The sequence below is a fragment of the Heteronotia binoei genome, chromosome 6, assembly GCF_032191835.1.
Source record: "Heteronotia binoei isolate CCM8104 ecotype False Entrance Well chromosome 6, APGP_CSIRO_Hbin_v1, whole genome shotgun sequence".
In the NCBI taxonomy this organism is placed as follows: domain Eukaryota; kingdom Metazoa; phylum Chordata; class Lepidosauria; order Squamata; family Gekkonidae; genus Heteronotia; species Heteronotia binoei.
Genome location: NC_083228.1, coordinates 65,604,045 through 65,618,251, shown reverse-complemented (window position 1 = coordinate 65,618,251; position 14,207 = coordinate 65,604,045). Strand labels below are relative to the sequence as shown.

The 14,207-nt window shown below is 39.8% G+C and overlaps 3 protein-coding genes across 3 annotated transcripts in view; 2 read left to right on the top strand and 1 right to left on the bottom strand.

Annotated features, from left to right (window-relative positions):
* The window catches only part of TECTB (tectorin beta), a 174,909-nt gene that overhangs the window by 70,272 nt on the left and 90,430 nt on the right, over positions 1-14,207 (top strand). The gene's annotated exons all lie outside the window — the stretch shown is intronic.
* Positions 1-14,207, top strand: part of ACSL5 (acyl-CoA synthetase long chain family member 5) — a 214,804-nt gene that overhangs the window by 139,155 nt on the left and 61,442 nt on the right. The gene's annotated exons all lie outside the window — the stretch shown is intronic.
* The window catches only part of LOC132574312 (guanylate cyclase 2G-like), a 69,754-nt gene that overhangs the window by 45,754 nt on the left and 9,793 nt on the right, over positions 1-14,207 (bottom strand). The window contains exons 3-6 of the mRNA XM_060242673.1: positions 13,509-13,618; positions 8,650-8,835; positions 7,205-7,349; positions 3,439-3,574 (exon numbers count right to left, since the gene is read on the bottom strand). Coding sequence (XP_060098656.1) covers positions 3,439-3,574; positions 7,205-7,349; positions 8,650-8,835; positions 13,509-13,618 — 577 coding nt within the window. The remainder of the gene's footprint in view (positions 1-3,438; positions 3,575-7,204; positions 7,350-8,649; positions 8,836-13,508; positions 13,619-14,207) is intronic.

Below are 14,207 nucleotides of genomic sequence, written 5' to 3'. Positions count from 1 at the left end.
TTGCAACGGCAGTATACGGCTCCCGAATCAGATCAGAGAATCTGATTCGGCTCTATACTGCTTTAAAACAGCCAAATCAGCTGTTTTTCAGGGGTTTATTTGGTTCGGCCGAATGCACACCCCTAATTATGATGTCACATTGGTCTAATCTCATCAAATCCAGCCTTACTTCCCCCTCAACCATTTACCCTAATTTAGCAATACTTAACCCTATTCACAAAACCTGGTTCCCTTTCCCACCTGGTAATCATCAGGTCATCAAAAAAATATTTACATCTTTAACATATCTCAGGAAATCTCATTAAACTTACCCTCTGAAAAGTCCATCAAACTATTGTTTTGGGGACAAGCACATCAGCATAGCTTCAAGGAACATTTTCCATATAAATGCAGCACTCTGCTCCATGGCAGGGTCTATGTGATCCGGGACCTGTATATACACCCCAATTTGAGTGGGGTCAGCAGGGTGGTATGTCCGCTTGGAGGTGCTCAGAGTGGCTCTGAGTGCACCTGCTGCCATGCTGCCCTTGGTGCCCGTTCCCCTCCACCACTGCCACCACCCACCCACAGGAAGGTGGAGAGGTGGGCAACAAGGGCGAGCACAGCAGCAGTGGAGAACGGTCACTGAGAGCAGTGGACTGTGTGCAAGGAGAAAACCCCTGCAGCTGCCTTTGAGGTCAGGTAGCTTCCTAGGCAGCCACCTACCTGACCTACTGGAGCGCATTGGCCCTGACAGGATGCATCCCCTAAACATATGCTTTGGGCATGTCCAGTCATTCAGTTTTTCTGGGAAGTTATTATTCATATCAATTTTGTATTAGAATGTTCATGTCCTTGAGAATGCTTATGTCCTTTAAAACTATCTGCTTGCTCCTTGGAAGTTAACTAGTGGCCAATATGGACCCTCCATGCCTTTACTACAACTAAAAGACTCATATTACAACAGGAGAAAGGTAAAAGCTCATTTCCAATAAATCAGTGAATTGAGGTCCTTAGAACTCTATCAATATTTGGATGCATGGCATATAGACAGCAATTGCATATGGACTTTTAAAAAATTGGTAACCATTTATTGAAATTTATGTGTAATCTGTAACCACTATTGCATTTTTGTTTCTACTTTACACAACATTATATGCAAGATCCAGTAATAAGCAATGTAACAATGCAGAATTCCTAATGCACCTATTCCTTTTTGGAAACTAGATGAGATACCAAAATATCAAGAGAAATTTTATAGAAAGAATTCCTTTCAATCCCTCTAAGTAAGAGACTGAAGTCCAAGACTAGTTTGAATTAACAACAGTGGAAAGAACTGGGTTCATAACTGCATTTCACTGAACTCACTGGAATGGCCCTGAGCAATTCACAATTTATTGAATACAGTTCTTCACTGAATACCAGGGAAGAGGAATCTTAAAAACATCTCTGTAAACTGAGTGAGATCTGAGCTGAGTGCCTGTTACAGGTATTTAAAGCTGGGCATGATGTGTGAGTAAGAACATAAGAGAAGCCATGTTAGATCAAGCCAATGGCCCATCCAGTCCAACACTCTGTGTCACAGTGGCAAAAAAATTATATTTATATATATATATATATATATATATATATATATATATATATATATATATATATATATATATATATATATATACACACACACACACACACACACACACACACACACACACACACTGTGGCTAATAGCCACTGATGGACCTCTGCTCCATATTTTTATCTAAACCCCTCTTAAAGGTGGCTATGCTTGTGGCCGCCACCACCTCCTGTGGCAGTGAATTCCACATGTTAATCACCCTTTGGGTGAAGTACTTCCTTTTATCCGTTTTAATCTGTCTGCTCAGCAATTTCATCGAATGCCCATGAGTTCTTGTATTGTGAGAAAGGGAGAAAAGTATTTATTTCTCTACTTTTTCCATCCCATGCATTATCTTGTAAAAATCTTTGGAGTGAACTCATGGCTTGCAGTCTGTGGCGCTGAGTAAGCTGGGCTAGAAGATGCAGGACAAGCATAGGGTATTGGAGACACACTGTGCATCTTTCCCCATTTTTCTGCATAAATTATGTATTTTTAAAATTTCAAAGACCTTTTGAGTCCCCATTGGTGAGAAAATAAGTGTAGAAATATATAAAGTAAGCAAATACAAGAGGGAGGAAATTACAGCCTTTTCCTTGTTACAATGAACGAGAATAGGTGTCAAGCATGCAATTTTCAAAAGAACAAGTCAAGTAGATACAAAACTATGTTTATTGCTAAATCGAGATGCTCTCCTGGTACAAGACCTTGAGAGTGATACTAGAAATACATTGATACAATTCTTTTAAAGCATACTTCAACGGATCCTCAAAGGAGGGGGTAAGGAATGCCAGCTAACACATAAACTATCATAAATGTCTACATTCCCACAATGTTATCAGTGTTTTGTCCTTGCTTTCCCAGATGGCTTACACTCCCATGCAGGAATACATGAGAAGGTGTTCATTCTTCTTCTCCCACTGCTAGTTTCGTTTCTCACTATTCCACTACACAAAGCAATAAAGCAATGTGGGGGGGAAGAATAACGGTGCCATACTACACCGACCCTCCATGATGTTTCACAGACCAGCTTTATGGAGGGCCCTAAAACCATAGATTACCATTGAGCTTTTACCATGCTTGACAATAGATGATATTGGATTTATATCCCACCCTCCAGTCCGAAGAGTCTCAGAGTGGCTCACAATCTCCTTTACCTTCCTCCCCCACAACAGACACCCTGTGAGGTGGGTGGGGCTGGAGAGGGCTCTCACAGCAGCTGCCCTTTCAAGGACAACCCCTGCCAGAGCTATGGCTGACCCAAGGCCATGCCAGCAGGTGCAAGTGGAGGAGTGGGGAATCAAACCCGGTTCTCCCAGATAAGAGACCGCACACTTAACCACTACACCAAACTGGCTCTCCAATAGGGAAGAAGAAGAAGAAGAAGAAGAAGAAGAAGAAGAAGAAGAAGAAGAAGAAGAAGAAGAAGAAGAAGAAGAAGAAGAAGAAGAAGTTATTGGATTTATATCCCGCCCTCCACTCCAAAGAGTCTCAGAGCGGCTCACAATCTCCTTTACCTTCCTCCCCCACAACAGACACCCTGTGAGGTGGGTGGGGCTGGAGAGGGCTCTCACAGCAGCTGCCCTTTCAAGGACAACCTCTGCCAGAGCTATGGCTGACCCAAGGCCATTCTAGCAGGTGCAAGTGAAGGAGTGGGGAATCAAACCCGGTTCTCCCAGATAAGAGTCTGCACACTTAACCACTACACCAAACTGGCTAGGAATAGGTTTCTATGGGAACTCTGCTTGCTGAATATACAGTACAAATTATTAAATTATGAAGTATTTGTGAACAACTCTCTATCCTGTGTACACACTCATGCCACTCACACACAGTCGTATTACCTGATTGCTTTTCTGTCACTGTCAAAGTTAAGAACAGGGATAAAGCGTGTCAAGTTTCCAGATTCCTGGAGATCATACACAGAATAGTCCATGTTCCTCTCACCTGCTTCATCAATATGCACTGGGCCTGTAATGCCTAACCAATAAAGATATGCATAGCATGAATGTTAGAACACTGCCCATAGTTCAACAATATTTTGACTAGAATTTCCTTAGTCTACTCCTTCTTTAATGCACTGACCTTTAAGGACAGCAGTGGCTGTGTCTGGCATATTTATGCTTTCTAGTGATTCTGTATTAGCCAATAGGCTAAATTCTAATGATTTTAAAGGGTAATATTGACCAGTATCATAGACTGAATATACCCAACTTCTGTTTTCAAAGCAATTACTGTCCCAGTACAAAGATCTATCATGTTAGCATTTCTTAAGTGTTTTCAGTGAAAATAATTTTTTTGGCTGAAATCATTAGTGAGGGACAACTCTCCTCTGTTCAAATCATAATTGGCCTCATGAATATGAGCTTCCATTTTCCCCCAGAGTACTAAATTGGCTTGTATCATTACATGCCTGTTGGGAATTATAGGGTAGGACTGGGCAAGCAGCAACATGATTTCCAAGTAATTGGGTTTCATGAGCATCTTTTACAAAATTGAATGAACTTTCTGATTAGGTAATAGATTGCTGGACTGCAAATACAGCAAAGCCATTGGTCTATAAATTACAGTTGTTAGGATGGAAAAACAGTGCTTCTAATCAAATGACTAACATGTATGTATATATCTCGTCTACAAAATCCAATACTATCCATTATCACAGAAAGTAGACTAGGGTGGAAAACACATTACACAGAGAGACTATTCTCATGAGCTGCAAAGGCTCCTGTTTTTAAAGCTGTATGATAGCCAATATACTAAGACCATGGAATGCAAGATCTTTTTCTGCAGAACTGGTATTTTGTCAGATTGCTGGCTGATGTATGCATACACACCATGAGGAAATGAACTGCCAAATTAGATATAATTTACAATCATACATTTTTATGTGTAAGATTGAAAATCATGGAACAAGATCTACAATCTTAATATGTTACCATTTGACCACACAAAATAAAATGTGAATCAATCAACCTGGTTTGGCTTAGTGTATGAACACTTGTTCTTGTTGTATATATATATGTATGTATTTGTGACCATCGAAGAAGGCTATAGCCTGAAACGCATTTGGTCTTGTTCACTGTGGTTTTGATCTTGTTTGTATATTATCAACTTTGGAATATTCATATGTATTATATATTGTACATTGAGGGTCTAGTGGCTAAATTCAAGGTCTGTGTTTTCAAATTTGTATTTTAAGTTCACTGTATAATAAATTTATTTGTTTTGTTTAAATCATTTATATTGTTTCTGCTCAACCTTTGTGGTGCCTAAATCAATTTCTGGGTTGGGTCCCCCCTCTTATTTTTGGGTGTGTTCAGCAGAAAAACAAATATTTGCAAAAAATAATAATAAAATATTTCAACATTATTTTCTGATTACATGTTTCCATTTTTGTCATACTGAGAAAAGGAAATACTAAACATAGTAATAAAGGAAGTTCTGAATATGTGCCACTCACAGTTACCATGCTTGACAGTGTGGCCCAGTGACTGCCAAATGTATAGGCACAAAAAAGAGCATCCACTTGAAATACACATTGATAGAAATTATGGCTAAAGAGTGAGGGTTTGAGGGTTTGGGTGCTCAAAATGTAATATGATCAAGTGTTGTAAAGAATTTTAATTTTCATTATAGGCCTGATACTTTGTCAATATCTCAAAAATCAGCAGAATTTTTTTAGTTATTTCAAAACATGATGAGTTATATGGAATACTAAGGATGTTCCTTATTGAGGAAGAGCCATGTTCAGTCTAGATTTTAGAGGCTGAATAACACAATGAACCATCTGTCTATTCAGTCTTCTCTATGTACTCAATCATATAAACAACATGATGTATGATATGGTGAACTGTCATTCCAGTAAAAACAATGGTTGGGCAAGAGGGGTCTGTCATTGCAATTATTGCTGTTATCTTTTTTATCACCTCATGAATACACTACTGTTCACACTGTTATGAAACTGGGTCTTACTGATTAATGAAAAATATAATTATTAATGGATTATTATTATTTATTTTATTGTAATCATTTTTATGCTGCCTTTCCACCCAATCAAGGTCCACAAGACAATGAACATAAAAATATTAAAACATTTAAACCATTAAAAATATGGTTAAAATTATAAAATAGCTATGATATGCTTCTAGTCTTTAACCTACTTTCTTCTATAATTTTCTTATCTGTTCACTAGCATTCTTCTTTCCTACTACTTCTAGGCACAGGAGTGGGTACCTTCAGTTTTATCTATATTTATCTTCTCTTTAATTTACTGTCACTCTACCCTTTTTCCTTTCCTATCCTCTCTTTTCATTCAGTTTCCCCTTATAAAGTGTTAAACATGCTTTCTCTGAATACTGAAAGCGGAAAGATCTTCCAACCTCTGGTCCTTATGGTTTCATGCAGCTTTGCATTATTTTCAATGTATTTAGGTTCCAGATTTATTTTTGTACTCTGTGTTTTGTTTTGTTTTTTACATATATTGCATGCTACAACTTGTGTTCTGTATAACATTAATCTAAAAACAACAATAAGGGCAATAACTATTACTAGGTCCATGGCAGATGAAACAAAAAAGTCTTCACATGTTGGTGAAAGACACTGATAGAGGGAGTCAAATGAATCTCCCTAGAAAGGGTATTCCAAAGTTTTGGTGCCATGATGGAGAAGGCCCTTTCTCAGGTCACAGACTGTCTAGTCTCCAATGGTTGGTGAAACCAAAGCAGGGCCCCCAGGGATGATGGAAATGAGTGGGTATGTTCATTTGTGAGAAGGAAGTCCTTAGGACAAACCAACATCTTGAATTGAGCCCAGAAGTAAATTGGAAGTCAGTTTAGATGGAACAAGATTAGAGTGATATTGGGGGTGGGGGATGGGCAACAGTGGGAGGGTTTCTAGTGTCCTAGCCCCACTGATGGGTCTCCTGATGGCACCTGGTTTTTTTGGCCTCTGTGTGACACAAAGTGTTGGACTAGATGGGCCATTGGCCTGATCCAACATGGCTTCTCTTATGTTCTTATGACTCTGACCTACTTCAGTCAACACTCTGACTACATAATTCTGTACCAACAGTAGCTTCCAGACAGTCTTCAAAGCAGCCCCATGTAGAACACATTGCAGTAATTTAATCTAGATGTTACAGGACATGCATCACAATGGGAAGATTTTTTCTGTTCAGAAATGGCATAGTCTGCCAAACTGTATGTAACATTATAACTTCATGGAAAAAAATCTTTTTTACTATTGCCCCTATTCCTGAATAAACTTATGACAGATATATGAATGCTTACTTGACAAAGGTAGCTTTAACTCTTGAAAACTTATAGCCTTGAAATCTTGCTGGTCTCTGAGGGGCTACTGGACTTGAATCTAGCTGTTCTACTGCAAACCAAAATGGCCACTCTCTGAAACCAAGTTACTTATGATTCTAATATGGTACTAAATCAGACCATTAAACCTTGTGTCTCAGTATAATCATTGTTAACTGATATAGGTTCCTTAATGCCTTTGCACAGCATTCCACCCAGGTCCTTGAGCAATAAACCTTTCACAATATTATTGAATTAAAGGTCCACTCAAGCACCAGGATTGCATTCTTAATCCACTGCTTACCATACTTGAGGGTTTTATTGTAGCCTTTCAAGGTGCCGACAAGTGCTCTCCCATCATGGAAATCTTTTCTTTCTTTTATCATTTCCTGTATGGATGAAGCATAAAGCAGGACTGCGTCATGCAAGTAGGCAGCATAGGAACTAACCTGAAAGAAACACAGCAAAGAAAAGCAGGAATATGGTCTACTGCAGAAAGAAGCTTAGATTAAATATCTCAAACTATTATTTGAGAAAATGTAGTGGTTATGCAACATGAGATGGCCAAAGATCTCTCTCTCTCTCTCTGGATTTGACTGTGTTCACTTACTAAAGTTACAATTTTTAATAAATTATAAAATTATGCATGGGGGCAAGTAGATAGAGAGATATGTTGTGATTACTGCTAATTTAGATGGCTTTAAAAGGGAATTAGGCAAATGCACTGAATTCTGTAAACCATCATGACTAAATTGAATCTCCATGGTCAGAGGTAATATACCTCCAAATTACTAGGAATATAGTTACTAGGAATATAGCTGTGAAGCCCTCAGTGGGGGCAAATATGCCCTCTCCCCAGGTCTCATTGCCCACTGCTGCTCCAGGCTTCAATAAAAGGTTTTTTTAAAGCAGCCTCATGTACTTTCTGGAAGGAAGGAAAACCAGTGGAGGGGGAAGTTGGTCCGGGGCCCCTAAAGGCATGGGGGCCCATAGGCCAGTGTCACTTGGCCTAATTGTTAATCCAGCCCTGCCCTGCATTGTTGTGTGGCATGTTGATGAACACACTGTGAAACAGGATGTTGAATTAGACAGATTATTGACCAGATTCAGCAAATCTACTCTTATGTTATTATGTTATTATATGAGAGCCACTACATTATGCATGTTCACATGCAAGCTCTAACAAACCTTGCAATAAAACAATGTCGGTCAGTGGCAGAGCTTGGTGTTTGGATCCCACACCATCCTTCTAGGAACATTCATTGTTCACACTTGGAACTTGTGAAAGGGGCTAAACTATCTGACCGTCCTGTAGGATGATTTATGCAAAGGTACAGCTGTGGCCTGATTAGAGAGGACTTTCTGCTGAAATATGTATTTGTGGAGTCTATAAATCTGCAAGCCTATGTAATAAAGACAGCACAGAAAAATGCAGCATATAGGCAGGCTGCTATTTTTTGTGGGAGCCTTGTCTACTTGTCGTGTTTGATCACTGCCACCCATTTGTTATGCAGAAACTGAGGAAAGAATATCATGTTGTTATATACAGGAAATTTTAAAGATTCATTGCACAAGCCACACTAATAGTTTAAATTAGCTCACTCATTAATCAAAATGTTTTGCATGTTGCAGATTTGGTAGCATAAGCAAAGAGTTAAATGAAGGAAATTAAACAGTACAGATTTCTTTGGGCAAGTTCATTGTGCCATTATTTGAAGTAATACTTCTAGAAAAGGTTATAAATAAAACCTCATTTTGTGAAGGAAAAAAGCTGCCAGATAGGTTCCCCTTCAGTTTTTCATGGATATCCATCATAAAACTAGAAAAGATGTTGTATTCTCTGTAAGAACTCAAGGCTATTAGAAATACAGGCTGATAGGCATCTAGAATACTGCTGTTGTTCTCATCATTCCATATTTCTTTCAAAAAGTTATCCTGAAAGACAAAAGAGGAGTTAAAGTATAATAAAGTTTTAATATTCACAGTGCAGTAAACAACTTTCTACCATTTATTTTTTCTCTAATACAAATAGAGTACTACAAGTGCCAAAAATCTGTAATCATCTCAAACACTTGATAAACAATCTACATATTACTCAGAATGAGGCTTTTTAAGTTTCCTGCCTGATAAGGGAGCTGTTTCTTGTACTTTTTAAGAAATATGAGAAATCCCAACCCCCACAGAAGGAATGTTCCCTGTTATGTATATGGTTTGTAATATATGATTCCTGCCAAGCTCATTGGAGCCAGGAGAGCAGAGCTTGGGGACAGGAGAACAATGGACAGTAGGATCAAAATATCTGCTGCCCTACACCAATCACAGACCCCTGCCTGTTTGAATGAACCAATGGCATGCTTGCACGGGAACTTAGAGTTGTATATAGGTTTGGCCCATAGGCCCTTAGTCCAGTCTTGTTAGTGCAGCCGCTACCATGCTGCTGCTAATAAAGAGCTGTTATCACCATTGCCTTGTCTCCTCGATGCTTTAAACTCGCTATATTATAACCCCTTAATGCCTCTGCAGTTCCCCTCTTTATCTCAGTTTTCAGAAGGGTCAGCACTGGAATGGGGGGGGGGGGTGTTGGAATGAAGACTCTCGACACGTGTATTGAGGAAGTGAGGAAAGCTTGCTTGCTCTCTGCAAGTCCTCGTTTTATTTATACATCTCTAGCTGATGCTAATAATAATCAGGCAGTTAATGAAACTGGAAGCATTTGTTCAATAGCATGAGGTTATGTCTTCGTAGCCCCTAAGATTCGATACAGCCAGCAATTTATCAAGAATACATGTGTCAGCAAAAGGAAGCGATAATACAAGTGTAAGATGTCTGCACCCTTTTAGCCTTTCAGACACAATGTGGGCGGCTCAGGCTGATATGCCAAATGTGTGATCCACCCACATTTCTGTCTTCAGACTTTGTGGGGTCTGGGGGCTCAAGCGTGTGAGCCCCACAGGGGGGGGGGACAGTGTGGGTCCCTCTTAAAACTGTAGCCTAAAACAATCCATTCCAGAATTCTACCTGTTTTAATCTACTGCCCCTTTTTGTGTGGGGTAGGTCAGATCTTACTTCGCTTTTGACCTCCCAATTCCTATAGAAAATTTTTGAAGTATATGAGCTGCGTGAACTGAGATCTCCCTTCTTCTCTTTTCTAGCCCGTCACCAATTAAACATGGCTGTTTGGATCCAAAAGTAAAAGCATGTATCAGTTAATAAATTGGTATGTTTTCTGTGGTATAACCATGTCCTGTTGCTTGAGCTTGTTTATTTGACTTTTATCCCAGTTTCTATCCAAGGAATATCCAGGGCACTATACAATAAAAAAAACCTAACACAATTTCCATTAAAAAGCAAGAATTCATAATTAATACCTAAAAGCAGCAAGCACACTATTAAAGTTTTCCTGGAAGATACATCTGTCCTTCACCTCTTCCAGTCCAGCTTCCGTCCTGGTCATGGGATGGAGACTGCTCTGGTTGCCCTCACAGATGGTTGCCCTCACAGATGACCTTAGAAGGCATCTGGATCAAGGCAGGTCAGCACTGCACTTGCTTTTAGATCTTTCAGCAGCATTTGACATGGTCAATTATGACCTAATGACCCACCGCGTTGCCGACATTGGAGTCCAGGGGGTGGCCTTACAGTGGTTTTCCTCCTTCCTCCGTGGTCAGGGACAAAGGCTGCGAGCAGACCTCCCTGCGTTATTCACTAGAGTTTGGTGTACCGAATTCTCTCACCGATTATGTTCAACATCTATATGCACCCCCTTGCCAGATTGCCAGAGGTTTTGGACTGGGTTGTCACCAGTAAGCAGATGACACCCAGCTCTATCTGTTGATGGACGGCCACTCAGACTCTACCCCAGACCATCTACTCAGGGCACTGAAAGCAGTGGCTGGTTGGTTGCAATGGAGTCAGCTGAAGCTTAATCCAAGCAAGATGGAAGTCCTGTGCATAAGACGTGGGGGGCTAAGATCGGGCATCCGGCTCCCCACCTTGGATGGCACATCTCTTGTGCCAGCTCAGAAGGTGAGGTTTGGATGTGATACTGGATGCCACCCTCTCTATGGAGGCCCAAGTCACAGCTGTTGCAGGATCTGCCTTTTACCATCTTCGGCAGGTCAAACAACTAGCGCCCTATCTGATTCCTCGGGACTTAGCTACAGTGATCCATGCAACAGTCACTTCCAGGTTGGACTACTGTAACTTGCTCTATGCAGGCTTGCCCTTGAGGATGATCCAGAAATTCCAGCTGGTGCAGAATGCGGCAGCACAATTACTGACTGAATTTCCTGTACAGGCAAGCAGTTGGCCGATACTGCGCAGTTTGCACTGGCTACCAATTAAGTACCAGATCCGCTTTAAGGTTTTAGTACTGATGTTTAAAGCCTTGCACAGCCTGGGACCGGCATACCTGCAGGACCATCTCTCCCCATATGAGCCCCATAGGTCATTACAATCGGCCAGTCATCATCTTTTGACCATCCTTGATCCAATGGACGTCCGGCTTGCCTTGACCAGGGCCACCAACCTGGTGGAATCAGCTCCCTATGGAGGTTCAAGTCCTACTGGATTTGTTGCCATTCCAGAGGGCCTGTACGACGGAGCTGTTCCGCCAGGCCTATGGCTGAGGCAGGTGTCCTTATCTTATTACACCATCTAACTGGCCTCCCAGCACTAATTGCTAAAAATCAGGCCACTACAGTTGACATCTTTTGAACACCTAAGCTGTGACAAGTATGTCTTAATTTATGTGTCCACACCATCCATGCTGCTTTAAATTAACTCTGAGCTAATGGCTTAACTGTTTTAATTTCTTAATTTGTTTTAACTGTTTGACTGCTCTATTATTTACCTATTTGATTGTTTTATTGTTGGTTTTTAATTGTTTTTACCATGTTGGAATCCACCCTGAGCCCACTGTGAGAAAGGGCAGACTATAAATTTACAGAAATAAATAAATAAATAAATAAATAAATAAATAAATAAATAAATATTACAATGAATACAGAAGGCTAAAAATGTTTTAAGGAAATACAAACACACACGTGTGTCTCTTGACCTACAAATCAAGCCCCAGTCAAAATTCCTGGACCTAGAAACTTAAAATTTGGGGAGAACATTCCTTTCATGATGTAGACAGCTACTAAGAAAGGATTTTAAGAAATTCACCCCCTAAGGGGGTAAAAAGAAGTAAAATGTGTTTTCCCATATGGATACAGTGTAGCAAGGAGGCTGCTGCCTCTTTCCCCGCTCACAGAGACAGTTACAGTAAACAGCCATTCACATGACCTGTCTTATTGGATATCACCCCCAACGTTCTAAAGCTCACTAGGTTTGCCAATCTTCCTGTGGAGCCTGGCTAGTCTGAGTTAGAGGAAACTGCTGACAACATTCCATACCTCATCTCTCCCACCCCCAAAACAGTTGGAACACAGAGGTCATTTGCATATGTGGCCTCATGGGTCCTCACCCAGAGCATTCTAAACAGTATGCATTTCCTACTGGGAGTTATTGAATGTGCCCTGAGGTAAAAAAAAACCTCCCAGTCTTCCTCTAAAAATTCACTAGGGATTTTACATAAAAGCCAGTATGGAAACTGAGCTTTCAAACAGTGCATGATCTTTCAAGGGCCCGTTTTTAAGTGAACTTCTCACACGAACATGCCAAAGTGTCACCACACTACCTTTCCCTCAGGTCAACTCTCCCTCACACCTCTCACAGCCATCGCCTCTTACTGCCCTCAAGAAAAGTCTTTGCAGACATTGTGTAAGATACACCAATTCTACGAGGAGGAAGCAACTTAGAGATGCAGCAAAGAAATGTGCAAACAGTACTTCCATACCATAGCAAAGCATGGATATCAAACTAGTACAGTATAAGAGGCTAAATAAAAACAGTATATAAAATAATCAAATGTCACATATTCATATTCAAAAAAAGTTCATTAAACTTCTGCAAGGATGTTGAGTATATTTTACTTACGTACTGTCCTACAGACACCTTTCTTATTGAGCACCTTGTTCTTTTATTGTCAGGATTTTCCTTATTATTATAATTGTATGCAGTTCTTCCTCTAAGAAACTCAAAGGTCAGTTTATGGTTCTCTGCCTCACAATATAACACATTTAACTTCAAAAAACCCTGTGAGATAGGTCAGGCTGCCTGACCAAAGTTTACCTAGTAAACTTGATGGCTGAATAGGCTTTTGAGATCATACCTTGCCAGCAGAACTGTAACTGGAAGAGAGCTAGCAGGACAAAATTCTGAAGGCCATGATTACTCTGGGAGCCCATAGAAGTGAGGAAATTATGTGACTTTTTGAACATGATGTTTAGTTTTGGTCTAGGTGGTTTGAGAAGTCCCTGTGGGAAGTCGTCGTTTGGGACCCTAAACTGGTTTAATCCAGCTGCATGACAAAATTATCCTTAAATTCTTTCAAAGCCTACAGATCAAAAATTCACATTTTTAATACTTTAAATAAAGAAATCATATAATTTAACAGCAGCTGCCAAAAATTTTGCCACACACAGAGTGGTGTGTTTATCCTCTGAGTAGCCAGGATGATTTAAAAAATAGAAATCAAGAAATATGGCTTCAAAGCTACTGACCTCAAATTGCTGTAGTACGAAGAATACATATGGTCCATTGGCCATACCCAATTTTTTGGCCTGTAACAAAATGGACCTTGCATCCAAGGAGCTGCAGATTAAAACAATGACTGTAAAAGAAAAGTTGAAATAAAAATCCATCTCATCTGAAAAATCAACATACAAAACCATTCAGAATTAGCAAAAAATAATTGCTAAAACAATTGTTAAATATAGATTGGCATAATTTAGTATTCTAACATAAAATTGAAAGGGGACATATTGCATCTCACTGCATTGTGGGCTGCCAACATTAGATCAACAATACATGACAGGACTAAATAATTTTCTTTTTTTTCTTTTACAATTTTTAAAGCTTTATTGATCAATACACGACATACAACAAACAAACATTGGTGACTAACCTACAACATTCCCTTGCATACCGTCATACACCACCATCCTTCCACGGAGCTTAAAAGGCTTGTCATAATACAGTTTCTATTTTCTCATAACAAATCCCATGCTTTTCGCCCATACATATATTGGTTCCCATGTCTCTCTACATTCTTGCAATTTTCCATATCTTAACCTCGTAGTCAAAGTATCTAACTCAGCAGCTTCAAGTAGTTTTAATAAAAATTCTTCTCTAGTAGGTATTTTGGGAGTCTTCCAATATTTCGCATATAAAATTCTAGCAATCGTAACTATATGGAGTAA